Here is an 18,758-nt window from a genome sequence, read left to right on the forward strand (position 1 = left end):
ATTTGAAGTAGGTATGTAAAGTTTCTTATGATGATTATAATTTGATTGCAGCTGAACTAGGCGATTACAATCCACTGGAACACACACATGGCTATCTCAGTGATTTGCAGCTACTGCCGGAACAAAACGAAGAAGCAGAACATCGGATATCGGAGCTACACAAGCTTCACCGAGGGCAGCTACCGGCGGATGCCGAGTACAACTATCTTGAACATGCCAAACGGTTGGACATGTACGGGATAGATTCTCACAGGGCAACGGTAATAGTTTTTCTTTACATTCATCATTCTTGTGCTAAGGTCATACCTTTGTGTGTTTCAGGACTCGGCCGGAAAAGAACTGAGTCTGGGTGTTTCATCCATAGGATTACTAGTCTATCAAAACGGTATTCGTATTAACACCTTCTCCTGGTCCAAGATGGTGAAGGTGTCATTCAAAAGGAAAGATTTCTTCATTCAACTTCGGAGGGAACCGGTAAGTGTCCATCTGTGTCCATTCTTATTAATATGATTACTTATAAATCTCTGTTCTGGTCGTAACAGTCGGAGAGCTACGATACACTGCTCGGGTTCAACATGGGCGCACACCGCAATGCAAAATCACTGTGGAAGGCATGTGTGGAACATCACTCGTTTTTCCGTCTGCAAAGACCGCACCGATCACCACGATTCCTGCCATTAACCCTAGGTTCTAAGTAGGTGGCACCATTAGCATTTGAGATTTTGTGAGAATTGTTTCAAATGACAATATTTCTCATAGGTTCCACTATTCCGGCCGCACTGAGCTTCAAGCCGTACAGGAGAGTCGACAACGGTGCAAGGTGGCGAAGATCTTCATCCGTTCGCCCAGTAAACGTCAACTGGCGGTATCCCAACCTCAGTCTCCACTGCTGAACGGCTCCGGCAATGAGAGTTCCAACGGAACCGCCAATAACAAAAATCAACTCTCATTGCTATCGTTAACCAAGGCCACACGGGCATACGATAAGGTCACATCAAAAACTCCGTCGATTCCGAGGAAAGCTTGGGAACAACAGAGTGATGAGTTAGTTTACCCATAACCTTTTTACCTCAACCTCTTCACATAATATTGTCCTTCATTCCAGTCCCACATTCATCGAGCACTGTGCCCGAACGTACGATTCGCAGGTTCCGACCATGTTCGATTCGCCTCCCGCCTACAACGGTATCAACAATCCGGAAAACAGTGTACCCAAGGAGGAAGGTCTGGTCACGATACGACTGGTGGCGGACGATCAAGGTCGGTTCGGATTCAACGTGAAAGGTGGTGTGGATCTGAATCTGCCTGTGCAGGTGTCACGAGTGGCACCTCACACGCCGGCAGACAAAAGCACTCCTCGGATCTGCGAGGGAGATCAGCTAGTGATGATCAACGGGCGCGACGTTAGTACCATGATGCACGAGCAGGTTGTGAATTTGATCCGTGCCTCGCGGCAGGGTGGTGAGCTTATGCTAACATTGAAACCGAATGCCTTAGTCGACTATACGGAAGAGGAACCACTTTATCAGTACGTTCCGGAGGAGAGCGATATCGTTCGTGGCGAATTGAACGGCGATCAGCTGTTCACGCAATCACTGCTGCTGTTGAGCGACGGGTTGGCATCCGGATCGCTGCTGGCGCAGTACGAGCAGATGTACAGGAAAAACGCGGATCTGGCCATCACCGAAGCCCGGAAGAACGAGAATCTGAACAAGAACCGCTACAGGGATATTTCGCCTTGTAAGTATCTACATATTTCAATAATAATTGAGAGATGAGTTCTTTGGGAGCAGGCCGTTTCACAAGTAGGACAATTTCACAATAGTGAACTAGGTACTAAGGTGGTTCAAAAAATCGCTTTTGCACCACCGCGCTCATTCGGTTTCAGATCAAATTCTGAGTGATCTCCCAAAATTTGAGCTCATTTGGATGAAAACAGAGACTGCACAAGTCCTTCAAAGTTTGTATGGGAATTACGATGGGGAAAGCAGGCAATTCATTCATTAGGTCGTAGTGTTCGCCCATGTGCTCTTGAGAGTTGGAGCTATACGCTTATTCTGTTAGATATATTTATCAGCAACGACTTTACCGAAGACCGAACTCAAATCGGTCGCCGACCAAGAGTCCAACTTTTGCTGCCTCGCGTTTCAGGCTGGTTTACAGGTCTGCCACCTTTTCAAATGTTCGGTCGACAATGTCCATATCATTCGCGAAGCAAACAAATTGTTTGGATCTCGTAAAAACCGTGCCCGGCTCTCCGCATATCACTTTCTAGCGCAATATTGAACAACAGGCACACAAGTCCATCGCCTTGTCGTAGTCCCCGGCGGGATCCAAATGAACTGGAGTCCGCTTGAAACCTTCACACAATTTTGCACATGAAAGGTTGTTCTTATCAGTCTCGTAAGCTTTCCGGGAAAGTTTTTCTAGTCCATGATCTTCCATAGCTCTACGCGTTCGATACTATCGTATGCCGCCTTGAAATCGATGAAAAGGTGATGCATTGGAAACTGGTATTCACGACATTTTTGGAGGGTTTGCCTACAGTAAAGATCTAGTCCGTTGTAGATCGGCCGCCAACGAAGCCGGTTTGATAACTCCTCACGAACTCGTTTACTACATGTGACAGACGACGGAAGATGATCTCGGATAATACTTTGTAGGCCACATTTAGAATGGTGATTGCTCGAAACTTCTCACAATCTAATTTGTTGCCCTTCTTGTAGATGGGGCATATTACTCTTGCCTTCCCCTCCTCCGGTAGCTGTTCTGTTTCCCAGATTGTGCCTATCAGCCCATGCAGACAAATGGCCAGTCTCTCCGGGCCCATCTTTATGAGTTCAGCTCAGCTACCATCCTTACCAGCAGCTGGTTCTTGAGCTGGTGAATGACATCCTTAATCTTCCTCAAAGTGGGGGCTGATTGGTTTCCATCGCCCGCAGTACTGACGAAGGCATTTCCTCTGTTGTACTGACCTTCACTGTATGTGCTTCCAGCGCTTCCACCTTTCGATCACCTCACGCTCGTCCGTCAAATGCTCCCAACTTTATCCCTTACATCTCGGCTCGTAGCACGAAACCGTTGCGGTATGCGTTGAGCTTCTGATAGAACTTACATGTTTCTTGAGACCGGCACACTAGTCCCATCTCCTCGTACTCCGTCTCCTCCAGGCGGCGTTTTTTCTCCAGAAAGAGGCGAGTCTGCTGTTGCCGTTTCCGACTATAACGTACCACGTTCTGCCGGATCCCTTGCTGCAGCATGACCGTCCGCGCTGCGTTCTTCTCCTCCAGAATCTGCCTACATTCCTCGTCGAACCAATCGTTCCGTCGACTCCGTTCCACGTACCCGACATTGCTCTCAGCTTGTTGCTTGCTAATGGCTGCTTTCACTGTTCTCCAGCAAGAGGGGCTTCATCCAGCTCACCCTCTTCCGGTAATGCAGCCTCGAGTTGCAGTTACGTCATCCGGTTGCTAAAGCTGCTCTAGGTCATACCGGGGCGGCCATCGGTACCGTACGTTGTTAACGACGGATAGTTTTGGGCACAGTTTAACCACCGCCAGATATTGGTCAGAGTCGATGTTAGTGCCACGTTAGGTCCTGTTCTGTCTGCTGTGGTGATCTCCAGGTGTATCCTTATGGAAGGCTGTGCTAGAAGTAGGTGCTACGAATGGCCATATTCTTGGAGGCGGCAAAATCAATTAGTCGTAGGCCGTTTTCGTTCGTCAGCCGGTGGGCGCTGAACTTTCCAATAGTCGGTCTGAACTCCTCCTCCTAGCCAACCTGAGCGTTTAGATCTCCTATGATGATTTTGAAGTCGTGGTTTGGGCAGCTGTCGTACTCGTGTTCGAGCTGCGCGTAAAAACCGTCTTTATCATCATCAGTGCTTCGGGAGTGAAAGCTGTGGACGTTCATTATGCTGAAGTTGAAGAACCGGCCTTCAAGCCTCAACTTGCACATTCTCTCATTGATCGACCACCACTCGATCACGCGCCTCTGCATATCAGTCGGGGCGGTTTGGCCAATGGGGTGGAATGAGCACTCCTGGGAAACCTGCATAAATTCTTGAAATTTCATCTGAAATAACATGCAAACCCAAAGCTGATGAGGAAATGAAGCAATAGGTAGGGTTATAAGTCAGTGTTCAAAACTCACAGAAAAATAATTAAATGACGTTCGAAAAAACTGCCCATATTGCCCCGAATGGCTCTTTTTAATTTAGTCATTTCAGAATGATGATGTTTTACTGTTAGAATGTTCTTAAAAAAATATATCTTCTTGCTCGCAGTGTTTATAAATACTAATAATCTTTATGTGTAATAACAACATGATTGAATTTTTAGATTATATGAGTGTAGTGTCTCACTGGACGCTTTCGAGAATGAAATACTTTCAGTGTATTATATTGTATTTCTATTATATTAGCTTTACAGTGTATTCAGCTGATTAACGGTGTGCTAATGAATTGTAACGAATTGTAACGATGTTGTAAGTGAAATGGAATAAACAACCGATGAGCTGTGCTCATTCGAGTTCTAGACGTTAACAAAACAAGTCCTTTATTTTAAGACGTATCAACTGGCGACGACAGGATAAAAAAGGTGCTTTTTACATAGTTCTACTATTGTGTGGAAAATCGTACTTTCCATTGTGCAGTGGATAGCGGCCATCATTGCAAGTTGGGACCGGAATTGAAAGAAGAGTAAGGCTAGAAGGAACGTTTTTGGACCTAAGAGGAGTGTTTTGGACCATCCCGAGCCATACTCTTGCGCTTGGTGCCCGTTTGTAAGCTGGTAATAATCGAGAATCGTCTGCTAACTGGCACGATACCAGCGGAACAAGGCATTTGTTCGTTAAGCTGAAGGGAATATCCGGATTACTGTTCGGACGAGTGCGACCGTGCGCCCATTACGATCTGTTTTGGAGTTGTCTCTGGCTAACTGGCTTGTGAAGGTTGAACACCGGAAGATTTGGTGGAAATTGGAAGCGTGCAAACCACTGCTCATCGCACACAGATCCGTCTGTTTAATGACCCGGATTCAACAAGACCAAACATCTCGCTTCCTACGCCCAGCACACAAGACATGGCCATTTCAAGTACCTCTCCGGTTAATATCGGCAGTGAACATCATCGAGGCCCTCAAGATGATCCTCCCAATCCGGGAGTCAAGCGTAAACGCGAGCAACATCAGTCGAGCTCAGAGCTGCGACGGTCTAAGCGAATAAAGCAGGTCAAATCTGATTCGGATTTTGTATATTACGATCGATAGTAAGATATTTTGAATTCCATTATAATGTAAAGCCAAGTTCATTCAGAATCAATTATAGAATCACTTCGGAAGGGGGAAGAAGTTGTAGTGTCTCACTGGACGCTTTCGAGAATGAAATACTTTCAGTGTATTATATTGTATTTCGATTATATTAGCTTTACAGGTATTCAGCTGATTAACGGTGTGCTAATGAATTGTAACGAATTGTAACGATGTTGTAAGTGAAATGGAATAAACAACCGATGAGCTGTGCTCATTCGAGTTCTAGACGTTAACAAAACAAGTCCTTTATTTTAAGACGTATCAATGAGATTATTTTGCAATCAAAAATAGGGTGCTCATATCACCCCATCAGTTTTGAGCTGTCAAAGCTATTGATGCACAAGCAGCAAAATTTGATGCGTTGTTTTTCGTTGATTTCGCTCATTCTTTCGCCGAATAATTAACTTCGTGCCACTAAAGTGGATAACCACGGTTCGGGTCGCAATACTCCGCGCAATAATGTGCAAAGTTCGCAATCCAACATAATTATTCGCCGTGATTACGATAAAACTCCGTCGGTAACCTCAATCGTCGACTCCGGTAATCGCAACGATGCCAAGCGGCTAAAACGTACTCACTGTCAGCCTTCTCCAGCCGACGATCGCAATTCTCTCCCGATGGAGATCGGACCATCAATTCAACCTATGGTTGCTACTCAGAACCGCTTCGAAACGCTGTCCACTGACGACCCAGATGGAAACGTGAACAACAGATCGCAATCGCCACTCAATGCCCCGAAGAAGAATCGTCGCCCTCCTCCAATCACTATTGTAAACAAGGGCACCAAACAATCTCGCGAGCTGATGAATCTTGCCAATTTCCCGCAGTCCGGCTACCAACTGAAAGCTGTTAAAACTGGTACACAGCTTAATGCAACGGACGAGGATGTTTTCAATGCCGTCATCAAGGTACTACCTACAAGACTCCAACACGGAATTTTTCACCTACACTCCGTCGCACCAACAGCCCGTGCGATTCATACTCTCGGGTCTCGCACTGTATGATTTGGCTGAGCTGAAGGAGGAATTGTTGCTCAATGAAGTGCGCCCGTTGGACCTCAAATTTTCTCTCGAAAAAAAGTGGTCCTGAAAAAAGTGTGCTGTACCTGCTTTGTTTCGTGAAAGGATCTATCAAGCTCTCGGAGCTGCAAGGAGTAAAGACACTGTTCAACACGGTGGTGAAGTGGAGATTTTCCACCCGAAAACCTGACGATTCCGTCCAGTGCCATCGGTGTCAACGCTTCGGCCATGGAATGCACTTCTGTAACATCTCTCCATCCTGTGTTAAATGCGGGGAGAACCATCTCACAGCAAACTGCAAGCTCCCAGTGAAGGCCAACCTCAAGGATGCTTCCGTCTCACGCAGTCTTATTCGGTGCGCTAACTGCAGTGGTAATCACACAGCCAATTTCCGAGGCTGCCCCTGCCGGCTGAGTTATATCAAACAACTCGAAGAAAATCGTCAGCGTGCTTCGAAGAAAACTACAGCGCCCAACACCCGCGCACCACCGACCTCTCTCCCTAGGATCAATTCCAACATTCAAAATCATCTGAACAATCGTAGTGTTGCCGGAGGACCTTTTTACTCGCAAGTACTACAGGGTTCTGACCAACCAGATCGATGCGCAAATCTTTTTTCGGTCAGCGAGTTTCTTTGCCTGGCGAGGGATCTTTTTCATCGTTTGCAAGGCTGCCGTTCTAAGCAGCAACAATTCCTAGCTTTATCCGAGCTAATAATCAAATACGTTTACAATGACTAGCCTACCATGTCTGCTCGTAGTTAATTGGAACGGAAGATCCATTCACAGCAAATCGCTAGAATTTTTCGATTTTGTACAACGTCATGGCATAGATGTTGCTGTCGTCACCGAAACCTGGTTGCGCCCAAATATTTCATTTCTTCATCCAAATTTCTCCTGTTTTCGTCTCGATCGGCCATCAAGTGATGGAGGAGGCAGCAGAGGAGGAGGTGTACTAATAGCTGTTCGAAAAGGATTAGCTTTCAAGCAGCTGAATATTTCGACCAAAAAAATCGAGGCAACAGGCATTCCATCTCATCAGCTGGTAATGATCTTCGCATTATCGCTGCATATTTTCCTGGAACGCGTCGGGGCTCTGAGTGGTCCAAATTTCGACGGGAAATTCGCTCTCTGGTTACGCAAAACTCACCGTATTTCATCATTGGGGACTTAAATGCCAGACATCGTTCTTGGAACTGTGCCAAGAATAACAAAGCTGGAACTATCTTGTTTCAGGAGGCTTCACACTTCGGCTTTAACATCAACTTCCCGGACTCTCCTACGTTTATTCCTTCAGGGCGAGGGCACCCGTCCACGTTAGACATTGTGTTGTCCAATAATTTGATCAACATGTCGAAACCAACCGTACACAACGAGCTGTCGTCTGACCACCTGCCCGTTACCTTCGAGATCAGTCTGTCGTCCGATCCTGTGACAACTACTGAATCTGTTCGCTGGCTTGCTTTCCAACGGTTGATAAACACAAAACTTTGCCCGAACGACCCAATGTTTTCAAACATCCGTGATGAAAACGGAATCAATGCTGCGCTCAATTTCTTCAAAGATGCTCTTCTCGACGCAGAATCTGTTGCTGTGCCACTAGTCACCCTTCGTCCGTACGATGTCGCGCAAATCCCTGACGAAACAAAACTCCTCATCCAGCTTCGTAATCGACGTCGGCGACAGTGGATGAGAACCAGAGATCCTATGCTGCAACACATTGTTCTTTCGCTCAACGATCGCATTCGTGGGGAGTGCGCAAACGCACGGTTCAACAAGTTTTCTCAAACCTTAGCTACAATGGAGCGTGGCGATAATAAACTTTGGCGCATCACCAAAGCGCTGAAGAAAACGACCAAGTACAGCCCCCCACTGCGCAGTGGAGACACGTTATTCGCTTGTCCTAAGGAGAAAGCCAGACTGCTCGCTGAAAGTTTTGCACTTGCTCACAACAATCAATCCACTAGCGACAGGGACACGGTTGAAGCTGTTGAGCGTTCCGTCGAACAGATCGACCTTTCTCCGCCTGTTGCCGACAGCTCCTGGTTAGTTCGCCCCAAGGAAATTGCCACAATTATTCGTAATTTGAAACCCAAAAAAGCGCCTGGTCACGATGGAATCAAAAACATGCTTCTAAAACGACTTCCTCGAAAAGGGTATGTGGTTCTCGCTAAAAATTTCTCCGCTTGCCTGAAACTATGCTACTTTCCCGATGACTGGAAACACGCTATAGTTGTCGCCATTCCGAAAGCGAATAAGGACCATTCCATCCCCTCTAACTACAGACCAATCAGCCTGCTGCCAACATTGAGCAAACTTTTCGAACGCATCATTTTGACGCGTATCGAGAAACATCTGGAGACAGTTCGTTTGATTCCTCATGAACAATTTGGGTTTCAAAAAGGGCATTCTACCAGCCACCAAATCGTACGGCTGGTGAAGGAAGTAAGACGGAACTTCCAGCAAGGAAAATCATCAGGCTTAATCCTCCTTGATGTACACACCAAATTTTTAATGCTGTAAACCAGCAATTTTTTGCTGATTTTTTTTGTGCTGTAAATTCAGCAATCGATCCAGCAAAACAAAATTTGCTGGATCTTTCAGCAAATCAAATTTTCATCAAAGTGACAGCTGGTTTGCTGACCATCCAGCAATATAATTTGCTGATTAATCAGTACTTGATTATTTGTTATTCTAGTGGGATTTCTGGCTGCTTTCCAGCAATTTCAGATCGCCAGCACCTGGCTGGTGTCAAATTTAGTTATTGTTCATTGGAAATATATAGAAATTACATAAAATGCAATTGCGTAACATTCCATGATTTATTTAACAAAACCATACATTCACACCATGTTTCTGCGCCGTTGGGGAAACGAATAGGACCAATTGGTAGAGGAAAAGTACCGCCTGCTGTTCGAGTGTCGTTGCTATCCTAGAAATAAACACTTAAGTAATTCTACAATACTTAGTATTTTATTGAATATAGTACATACCAAATACGATACTCCAAAGGATGTAAAAATGTACTGATTGGTTAAATTTTCGTTAAAACTCCATGCCAGGGAAGCCAATGAAACGAGCGGGACTGTTTTATATTTATCGGTTGACAAGTAAAACTGTTTGCTGATTTTCAGCAAATAAAACAATTGCTGATGCAAGTTCAGTAATTATGTTTGCTGGTTTTCGGCAAAATTTCAAATCGATTGCTGGTCATCAATCATCTGTCATGTAAATTACTGAAAATCAGCAATTCCGATGGTATTGACAAGTATCCAGCAAGTTAGATTACTGAATTCCAGTAAACAATTTCATAAGTGCTGAATATCAGTAAAATAGTGCATTGCTGAATTGGTTTCAGCAAACGAAATTGCTGGAAGATAGATCGAAAATTTGGTGTGTAGAGAAAGCCTACGATTCAGTATGGTATGAAGCGATCTTGCATAAAATGTTGGTGGGCAATTTTCCCATGTCGATTCTGAAAATAATGCGAAGCTTCCTGAAGGATCGTTCCTTCCAAGTGGCTGTAAACGGTTGTACGTCTGATCGAATGTCCGTACCATACGGTGTTCCTCAAGGTTCTGTTCTGAGCCCAACACTATACAACATTTTTTCCGCCGACATAGTTAAAGTCAACGGAGTCCAGTACTACTTTTTCGCTGATGACACTGGTTTCCTTGCCTCACATCGCGATGCAGGAACGATAATAGAAACGCTACAGCATGCTTAGAACTCCATCCAAGAGTACCAAAGAAAATGGAAGGTGAAAGTCAACCCAACGAAATCGCAAGCCATATTCTTTACTCTGCGTCGTAGCCCTCGGCACCTACCCTAGAGTAACGTGTCTTGTAACGGCGTGGACATTCCATGGTCACCAAATGTTGGCTATCTGGGTATAACCCTGGATCAGAAGCTAAAGTTTGGTTGTCACGTTTGGACGCTGGTACCAAGATCCTGCTATACAAAACTGTTCTCAGTCCAACGGTTGCGTATGGCTTTCCTGCTTGGCATGACTGTGCACAATCCCACCGGAACAAAGTCCAAGTTAAGCAAAACCGTTTGCTCAAGATGACGCTGGATTTAAGCCCTTTCCATCCGACTGACGACGTACACCGACTTGCTGGCGTTGAGCGGATCGATGATTGGTTTCGGAGATTAATGCCCAAATTCATGAACAGCTGTTCGTCATCTGTAAATCCTCTTTTACAAGAGCTGGCCGCATAAATGGATGTGATATTAGATTTAAGCTTTTCTTTTCTGTCTTTTTCCTAAGTAAATTCGAAGGTTTTTTTTGTTCTTTTCCTTCCCGGTCCAAATAGTTGCTTGTCGTTCATTAACACAAAATGTGCTCATTTGTTCTATGTCATTGTTGTAAGGAATTCCATATCTCGATTGTTAACCTCTAAACACAATTTGTAATTGCTAAGGTAAAAATGAAAATAATTGAAATTGACAAATTGAAAATATCACCCATCAGTAAAAAATCGCCTCGAAAAATGACGAGTTTTGAAAAATCAATCATTTATCCGTGAACTTAATAAGACAAACGAAATCATGCGGATCTAGGGTATTCATCTAAAAAATGTTGGAAATCATGCAAACATTCGAAAAATTCATAATATTTTCAGCACTTTTATAGACTTTTCCAGACTGCCCCACTTTCCTCTATATTTTTGAAAAAAAAAATCAAATATTTAGTAAAATAGTGTTTTTTTTTTGTTTGTCCTTGTATACTATAGAAATGCTTGTGTATTATTCCAAAATAATGTTATGCCACATTACGTACTCTCTTACATAAAATGGGGCTCTTCTGGGCCAACACACCATGTGTGTTATTTTCACATATTTGTGATTTTGTGCTGATTTCTACTTATTTTTCTCAAAATTCACGACGCACAGAAATGCTTAGTATTGCTGAGCTTCTTTACTGCCGTTATACGCATAATTGTCCCATGTTACTTTTTATGCATTTTGACTTTTTGTCATCAAACAGTTTATTTTTACGTATAGTTTTCGAAAACACCAACCAAAATTTAACTTTGTTCGGAAACTCAATGAAAAGCAAGCCAAGTCAATTTGTCCCATGTTGAATTTACACTCATAACTGTCCCACTACTGTATTTCTACGCATAACTGTCACACTATACAATTCGCTGCGCTGATCTTGAACAAAATATTCAGTTGTCAGTTTTGAATTAGCTGGTGTTTGGGAAAATCGTTTTGAACATCTTCTCAAGTTGGCTTTACATCCCATGTGGAACGCAACCTGTTTTATGTGTTTGTATTATCGGGATGCATTCATCATTCATGGGTGCCTGACTTCAAATTTGATTGAAATTTTCAATATCAAAATATTATTTCACATCCGTTTTCGTTGATGCGGTTTAATTTTTAGGGTCAATCACAAAATTCTTCTAGTTTTTGAAACCGCGGTCAACAATTAGAAATTCGCCGTGATTTTGGATTCATCACGGGGAGTACTGAAATAATCTCACTTGAAGAATCAGTAACCACTTTAATTTCGAGTCCATGGCTTGCGACAAATCAACTTTATGATTTAGCAAACCAAGTCTAAATATAAATAGTTCAACCGTTTTTGGATGACTTGGCCACATGCTGGGCGAATACCGGTTCACTGTAGAAGTGGCCATTATATTGGCGAATCTGAAACCTGTCTTGCGACATCAATTTTCATGAATTTGCAAATCAAGTCTAAATTTGACCCACAATGTATTTGAATTACTTGACCACATGTCGGATTGTTCTGAATTCCCGGTTCCCTGGGGGAAATAACTTCTAAACTGTCGGTTCTGAAACCTAGCTGGCTACATCAAACTTCAAAAATTCTCAAATCAAACCTAAAGTAGGGTAATTCAAAGGTTATTGGATGACTTGATAACATGCCAGGTTGTTTTGGGTACCCTGTTCCCAAGAGGAAGTGACCATTATATTGGCGGTCCTGAGACGTATCTTGAGATATATCAAACTTGATGAAGTCAAGAAGAAGTCAAAGTCAAGTCAAATGAAGAATAGTTCAATAGGTTTTGGATGACCTGGCCACATACTGGGTTATTCCGCTTAATTGGCTTTTTGGTGCAAGTGGCAAATATATTGGTGGTTCTGAAACTTAATTTGCGATGTATCAAATATCATGATTTTGCAAACAAAGTCCAAAAAAATGTCAAATAGCGTGAAGATTTGTGTCGTGAATTTTGAGTTATATACCTTGAATTCGCAGATGAGTTTCTTTCAAGCCTGCAGCTGGAAGAGTCGATATAGGAATTAATAACATCTTACAAAATCTCTAACTTACTCATTCACTCTTTCTTTCAATAACTCATAGATTTTCTCATTATCACACATACAGAAAACTTTGCTTTCCTTCCTAAAATATAAAATCGTATATTTTCACTTCCCCACACGTGGCTCCGTTTGGCACACGTCACTTGAGCCTTCATTAGGTGCCTTAACATAGTCTTGAGGATATACGTCCTCTACATTTGGTACAATCTAAACGTAAGAACGGTCATCTACAGCAGTATGCTTAGCACATAATTGGTCACTACTATCAGTGGGACTGTTATGCGTAGAAATTCACCAAAAACCCCGTATTTCTAGGCATAACAGTCCCACTTTGAATTTTGTAGCTAAATTTACTTTGTTCCCATAATACAAACTCTTGACTCTAATAAACACTCTATTTTTTGTACTATTGTAAAGATTTTAATTTAATTTACCGCACACCTGGTCAATACGAGGCCTAAATGTGTTAAAATCTTTAAACGCGTTTTTCTCGATTGCATATTTTGGAACATGGGACAATTATGCGTATAACGGCAGTTTATGTGTGGATTACTTTACGAAAAAAAGACGTCTTCCCATGAGCAGGTTTTCATAGCATGTGTTAAAATTACACACCGTATGTGTTGGTCCAGATGAGCTCGATTTTATGCGAATCGTACTGTATCGTACTGGATTATGTCCTTTATGTCGAAGGACCCAACTATACAAGAGTCCTGGGTTCGAATCCCAGCCGAGCACGTGGATTGTTTTTATAATTTCACCCATAATTTGTCCATCTTTACCACGCGTAATGGAGTTAATTAATTTAGAAATCATAGCTAAAGTGCTTCATGCCAAATGGCCGCTTCTTTTCAATCATTAAATAAATATTTAATTCTCCAGATGATTGTACCCGCGTGGTGCTGCTAAATGCCGAAAGTGGAGACTATATCAACGCAAATTACGTCAACATGGAAATTCCTCCCACGGGGACAATCAACCGATACATCGCCACACAGGGTCCCTTATCGACCACGGTGAACGATTTCTGGCGAATGGTGCAACAGGAGAGCAGTCATCTGGTGGTTATGTTGACCACCGTCATGGAACGAGGCCGACCCAAATGTCACCAGTATTGGCCCTCGGCCGATGAGGACCCATTGGCCCTATCTGAAGGATTTTCTATCAGGTGTTTGAATGAGAAACCGGACGAAACTGGAAGCTTCGTCTTCCGGGATCTGGTACTGACTGATGAGAAAACTAATGAGACCAGAACTATCCAACACATGCAGTACCTTGCTTGGCCGGACCACGGAGTACCGGCTGATCCAGAGCTGTTTTTACAATTCACGGAGAAGGTTCGTTCCGCTAGGAACACCACTCTCTTGCAGGAAATTGAAGCCAGCTTGAAGAACGTCAAATTGCGAACGATGGACGAAAACGGTGGATTGGATTCTTCGGAGCGACGGATTGTACACACGGATAGCGACGAAAGTCCAAACGATATGCCATCTTCTACGTCAGTTCACCAGTAAGTTTTAGTTCAAATGTATGTGATCTCAACAGAACGTTTAACTTATCGATTGTTTTTCAATTGCAGATACATCAGCGCAGCTAATCCTCCCATCATTGTTCATTGTTCCGCTGGAATCGGGCGTACGGGGGTTCTTATTCTGATGGATACGGCACTCGCATTGATGGAAGCGAAAGAACCCGTGTACCCGCTAGACATTGTGCAGGCCATGCGCGATCAACGGGCATGTATGGTTCAAAACGTGGTAAGTATCAAATGAACCTTTAATTTGAATATCTCAAATTACTCACCTAATCCTGTTTCTACAGAGTCAGTATCGCTTCGTGTGCGAATGCATCTGCGCAGCGTACCGAAACATGGTAACAAAAGAAGTGATGGAGGCCACAGCAGTTCCACTGAAATCAATTGCTGTCACGAATGGTGCCAGCGCTCCCTTGGTATCCTCCAGTGACGAGGATTCGAGTTCCCCCCTTGAGGAAGCCCCCCAGGGTTCACCGCCGGTGCGAAAAGCCCCGTTAGCCGTGGAGACGACGAGCCTCACTACCACCCCCACCACCAACAATGTTACGCCCACTAATGGAAACGAGCCCGCTACCGTTACGACTGCCATCAACGGGAATGCCCCGGCGGATTCCTGACGAGAAACCATTGTTTAGGTTCCTTGCTTATTGTCATTGTCCTTTGTTGGGATACTTTTATTCTCCTCCTATGTTAAGTTATCAGTCCAGTCCCGAGATACGAACAAAACGTAAGCAGCTTACAAACTAAACATATTCATCTACGTATATTACGCATATAGTTTCCCAGAGATTGAGGGCGATGACGACGACGACTGGAGTCGCCCATTCGCAATCGTATCTTCGTATATATTATTAGTCGTTTATATTGAATAGGCATCAACGTACATTTTACACAACAAATATCATTTACTCTGTGCTATTTAATCAGTCAATAACGTATATATCTTTCCCTATCTCTCTTGTAGACTAGTAGACAACAGTGAAAATTTATTATAGTCGTAAACGAGATTTAAAACTACTGTTCATTATTGGCTCCGTGTAGAAGATTCCCCTCGTTCCCTTATTCCCCAATTGCAACACCCTGAATCCCGTGATCCGTGTGTGGTGTCGTCAATTCTCGCAAGAGAGAGGAAAAACTGTCCATATTTTTCACCAACGATTTCTCTATTGATAGATTTGAATACGAAATAAAACAGAAAATTGTTTGAATAATCAGCTTTGTTGGCTACTTTATTGTTTTGTGAACATTTCTTTGTTACTTATCTGGATAGCTGGATGGCTGCAGCGTTGCTTCACGTCAGGCTTGAGCATATTGTTGGTTTTTATTCTTCTCCATGAGCGATACTATACCTATCTAGTTAAACGTTTTCAAAGTTGTTGAAGAATTTTTTTTTATCGAAAAATGTACGTTTTATTCCATAGTCCAATCTACTGGAACATTACAACCATTGGTACCGGCACCCTAGTTGGGAGAGAAAATTACGAAAATCATATTCAGCAGAGGACCTGAGGTTGACGCTGACTGGAGGACCTGGAAATCTTAAACGTACGGGGTTTAAGATTTCCAGGTCCTCCAGTCAGCGTCAACCTCAGGTCCTCTGCTGAATATGATTTTCGTTATTTTTTTCTTCCAACTAGGGTGGCGGTACCAAAGGTTGTAATGTTCCAGTAGATTGGACTATGGAATAAAACGTACATTTTTCGATAAAAATAAATTCTTCAACAACTTTGAAAATGTGTTCATTTAGCACTACTTCACATAAATGTGTAAAAGGTTCTGGACCTTTAGAAAGTAGAAGTCTGCTTTGTACACTGAACGAAATCTACTGCCGTAGATTGAATGATATTTTCCTCACCCGAACCCCAAATCTATTTTCAGACACATTCAAGATGATTTTCATCTCCGTTGAAATCATCTGTTTACAAATAGCACCAAATTAATTATCGAAAAATTTGTATTTCTGGTCTATAAGGTGTACCCGAAGGGCTGTGGTTGGCATAAGAACTTGATTTCTGCTTCATAATGGGTTATCAGAAGATCTAACCCCGATGTGGTCATTTTGAAAAAAGTTCCCCATAGCACCATGAGTAGCCAAGAGGGAGATTTCTTTAAAAGTACCTAAGGTATCGCTTCCTCTAGGGATTCTTCTTTTTTTATAGAGATGAATGATTGCGCTGACATTCTGTCAGGACTTTATTTGTCTTGATCATCCAGGAATTGTAAGAAAATTCCTGCAGAAATTTCTCTAAGACCACATCCAAATTTTTCTTCGTCAATTCGGTTAGCAAGAAAAAAACAGGAATCTTCCAAGAATAACGTTTTAAATTTTCACAGGCTTTAATTCAAGGTCGAGTCTAGTACACGACACTGAAGACGGCCTTACATTTGAGGTCGAAATACGCGTATCTGTCAAAGAATACAAAATCTAGTGGGATTATTTTCTTCTACTTATTTTCCAACGAATTTCTTTAAAACGTTTGAACATATTTATCCGCACATAGCCAACCCTCTCTAATTCGATATTGGGGGACCGTCGAGTTAAGGAGGAATCAAGTAATAAAATACAGAACCAATGCAAATGCGATCGAGGTAACAATAAAATTCAGCTTTTACTATATGGGAGTCAAACTCAGTATCGAGATACCGAATATCAAGTAAGTGAGAATCGACTGAAGTTTTTGAAAACATTAATGTTCTGTAAATTTGCATTTCTGAATATGAGAAAATTTTAAACCGTAGAATTAATAAAGACTGGACTCGGAAAAAAATGAGACACACAAAAATGATCACAAAAAAATCATTTCAAATCGGATACTTCTCAAATTTTCAGGGATTTAATAACTATATATTAGCTATAGTTTGGCTAGCTGAATGCTGGTACATTTCTCTTAACACTGCTCATAAGATCTTGGGCGAGGCTTTGCCTATCTTTCTTACACAATTTCTCCTAGTTTTTCTTCAGAGCTTCATCGGTTGGTTTTGAATGTTTTTCGGCTTTTCTTCAACTTCTTCTTCATTATTGCCCAAAACTTTTCGATCGGACGAAGTTCTGATGTATTTGGCGGGTTCGCCTCCTTCGGGACCACATTAACGCCCTTCGCTTCGTATCAATCCATTACAGGCTTGGCTTAATGGCACGTAATGGCGATATCCGGCCAGAACAGCGTGGAACCACGGTGAGAGCGAAGGAAGGCCAGCAAGCGCTTCTGCAAGCATTCCTCTCTAAAAATCTGCCCGTTTATGGTTACCGGTTGTAACGAACGGCTTGCTGTACCGTCCGCACTCGCAGATCACCTGCCAAAAAAGGTCCTTCTTCTCGAATTTGTCCAACTTTCTCTTTCGAAATCTCCATGCGTGACGTACCGATAAAAAACTCGAGGCCGAGAATTTGATTGGTATCCACCTTAATGTATGTATCGTCGTCCATGACGAGACAGTAAGACGGGATTGGTGGTCTGATGCTACCGCTTCTGCTTCATAAGCAGAACGTCATAGGTTCAATCCCAGGCCCGTTCCTTTCCTCGTACTTTGTAGTTGTATATCTCTCACTTGCTTCTATCTTCCATTCTAAATCTATCACAATCTAACTATTCGGTCTTAGCAAACGCTAGAACCAGAGACGGACAAGAAACCGTTTCCCTAACGCTTCCATTCCTCCACGCGCATGCCTTTCCTTACGCCTGATACATAGATAGTCTGCTAACCACAAAAGCAAACCTCCCTGCCATCCCTTTCCCCCAATCCATACACTCCCGCATGAACTGGCTTAGATGCAGTGGTATATACGGTCTACGTGGGAGCCAGTATAATCAATTCCTCCCCTTTCCCCACATTGATCTGCATTCTGACGTGGCAGGCACCATTGTCGCTAAAAATAGAAGATCACCAGCACTTATACACTGAGGATGCCTGTTAGTCCCAAGCAGTCATTCGGTTGGTTCCTTGTGTAAGTGCAGCTGATCTGGCGATACTGGAGTAGCATCCACGGGCGGCCAATCAAGCTCAAGCTATCGTCGTCCATGACGAGACAGCCTGGCTGGACCAGCCACTCACGGTACAGCTTCCGCGCACGCAATTTGGCCACCGTGTTTTGCTTATAGGTCCGGTTTGGCGCCTTCCTGACCTTAAAAACACGTAGCCCAGCCCGCTTCATGGTCTGCTGGACGAACCACTTCGACGAATTGACCATTTTGGCCACGTCTCTGGTGGAAAGGTTCGGGTTATTCTTAAAGTACTACCTTATCTTCCGCGCTTTCTCTGGATTTTCCGTTTTCGGCCGCTTCCAGCGCGCTGCTCGATGATCTTCGTCTCCTGGGACATCTTCACAACGCGGACACGGTGGAATGGTGGATTCCAAGCCTTTTGCCGATTCATCTGTGCGACTGACCAGGATTATCGATCACCGCGCCCAAGATTTGCTGGCGTAGCTCTTCTTGTTTCGAATGCATCTTGAAAACTACAGGACAGATCGCGTTAAAATTTTGCACACATATTAACAAAACATTAACATAACATTCTGAACTAGAATCTCTAAACCAATCTCCAATCTTTAAGCCAACGCAATAATTTCCAAATTACAGCAGAAATTTAGTTTTTG

At 43.2% G+C, this 18,758-nt stretch overlaps 1 protein-coding gene and 1 long non-coding RNA gene across 2 annotated transcripts in view; one reads left to right on the plus strand and one right to left on the minus strand.

Annotated features, from left to right (window-relative positions):
- LOC5577072 (tyrosine-protein phosphatase non-receptor type 4) overlaps nucleotides 1–15,375 on the plus strand; it is a 38,575-nt gene extending 23,200 nt beyond the window's left edge. Inside the window, exons 3-10 of the mRNA XM_001663119.2 lie at nucleotides 52–260; nucleotides 322–474; nucleotides 543–694; nucleotides 760–1,044; nucleotides 1,106–1,740; nucleotides 13,510–14,137; nucleotides 14,207–14,384; nucleotides 14,449–15,375. Of these exons, the coding sequence (XP_001663169.2) occupies nucleotides 52–260; nucleotides 322–474; nucleotides 543–694; nucleotides 760–1,044; nucleotides 1,106–1,740; nucleotides 13,510–14,137; nucleotides 14,207–14,384; nucleotides 14,449–14,778 (2,570 nt within the window). The 3' untranslated portion in view covers nucleotides 14,779–15,375. The remainder of the gene's footprint in view (nucleotides 1–51; nucleotides 261–321; nucleotides 475–542; nucleotides 695–759; nucleotides 1,045–1,105; nucleotides 1,741–13,509; nucleotides 14,138–14,206; nucleotides 14,385–14,448) is intronic.
- Nucleotides 9,126–9,782, minus strand: LOC110675497. Its single transcript, XR_002499544.1, has 2 exons — nucleotides 9,321–9,782; nucleotides 9,126–9,259 (listed from the first exon to the last, which is right to left on the minus strand). It is a non-coding gene; the product is annotated as an uncharacterized LOC110675497 (long non-coding RNA).
- Nucleotides 15,376–18,758: the final 3,383 nt, after the last annotated feature.

This window comes from Aedes aegypti, chromosome 2, assembly GCF_002204515.2.
Source record: "Aedes aegypti strain LVP_AGWG chromosome 2, AaegL5.0 Primary Assembly, whole genome shotgun sequence".
NCBI lineage: Eukaryota > Metazoa > Arthropoda > Insecta > Diptera > Culicidae > Aedes > Aedes aegypti.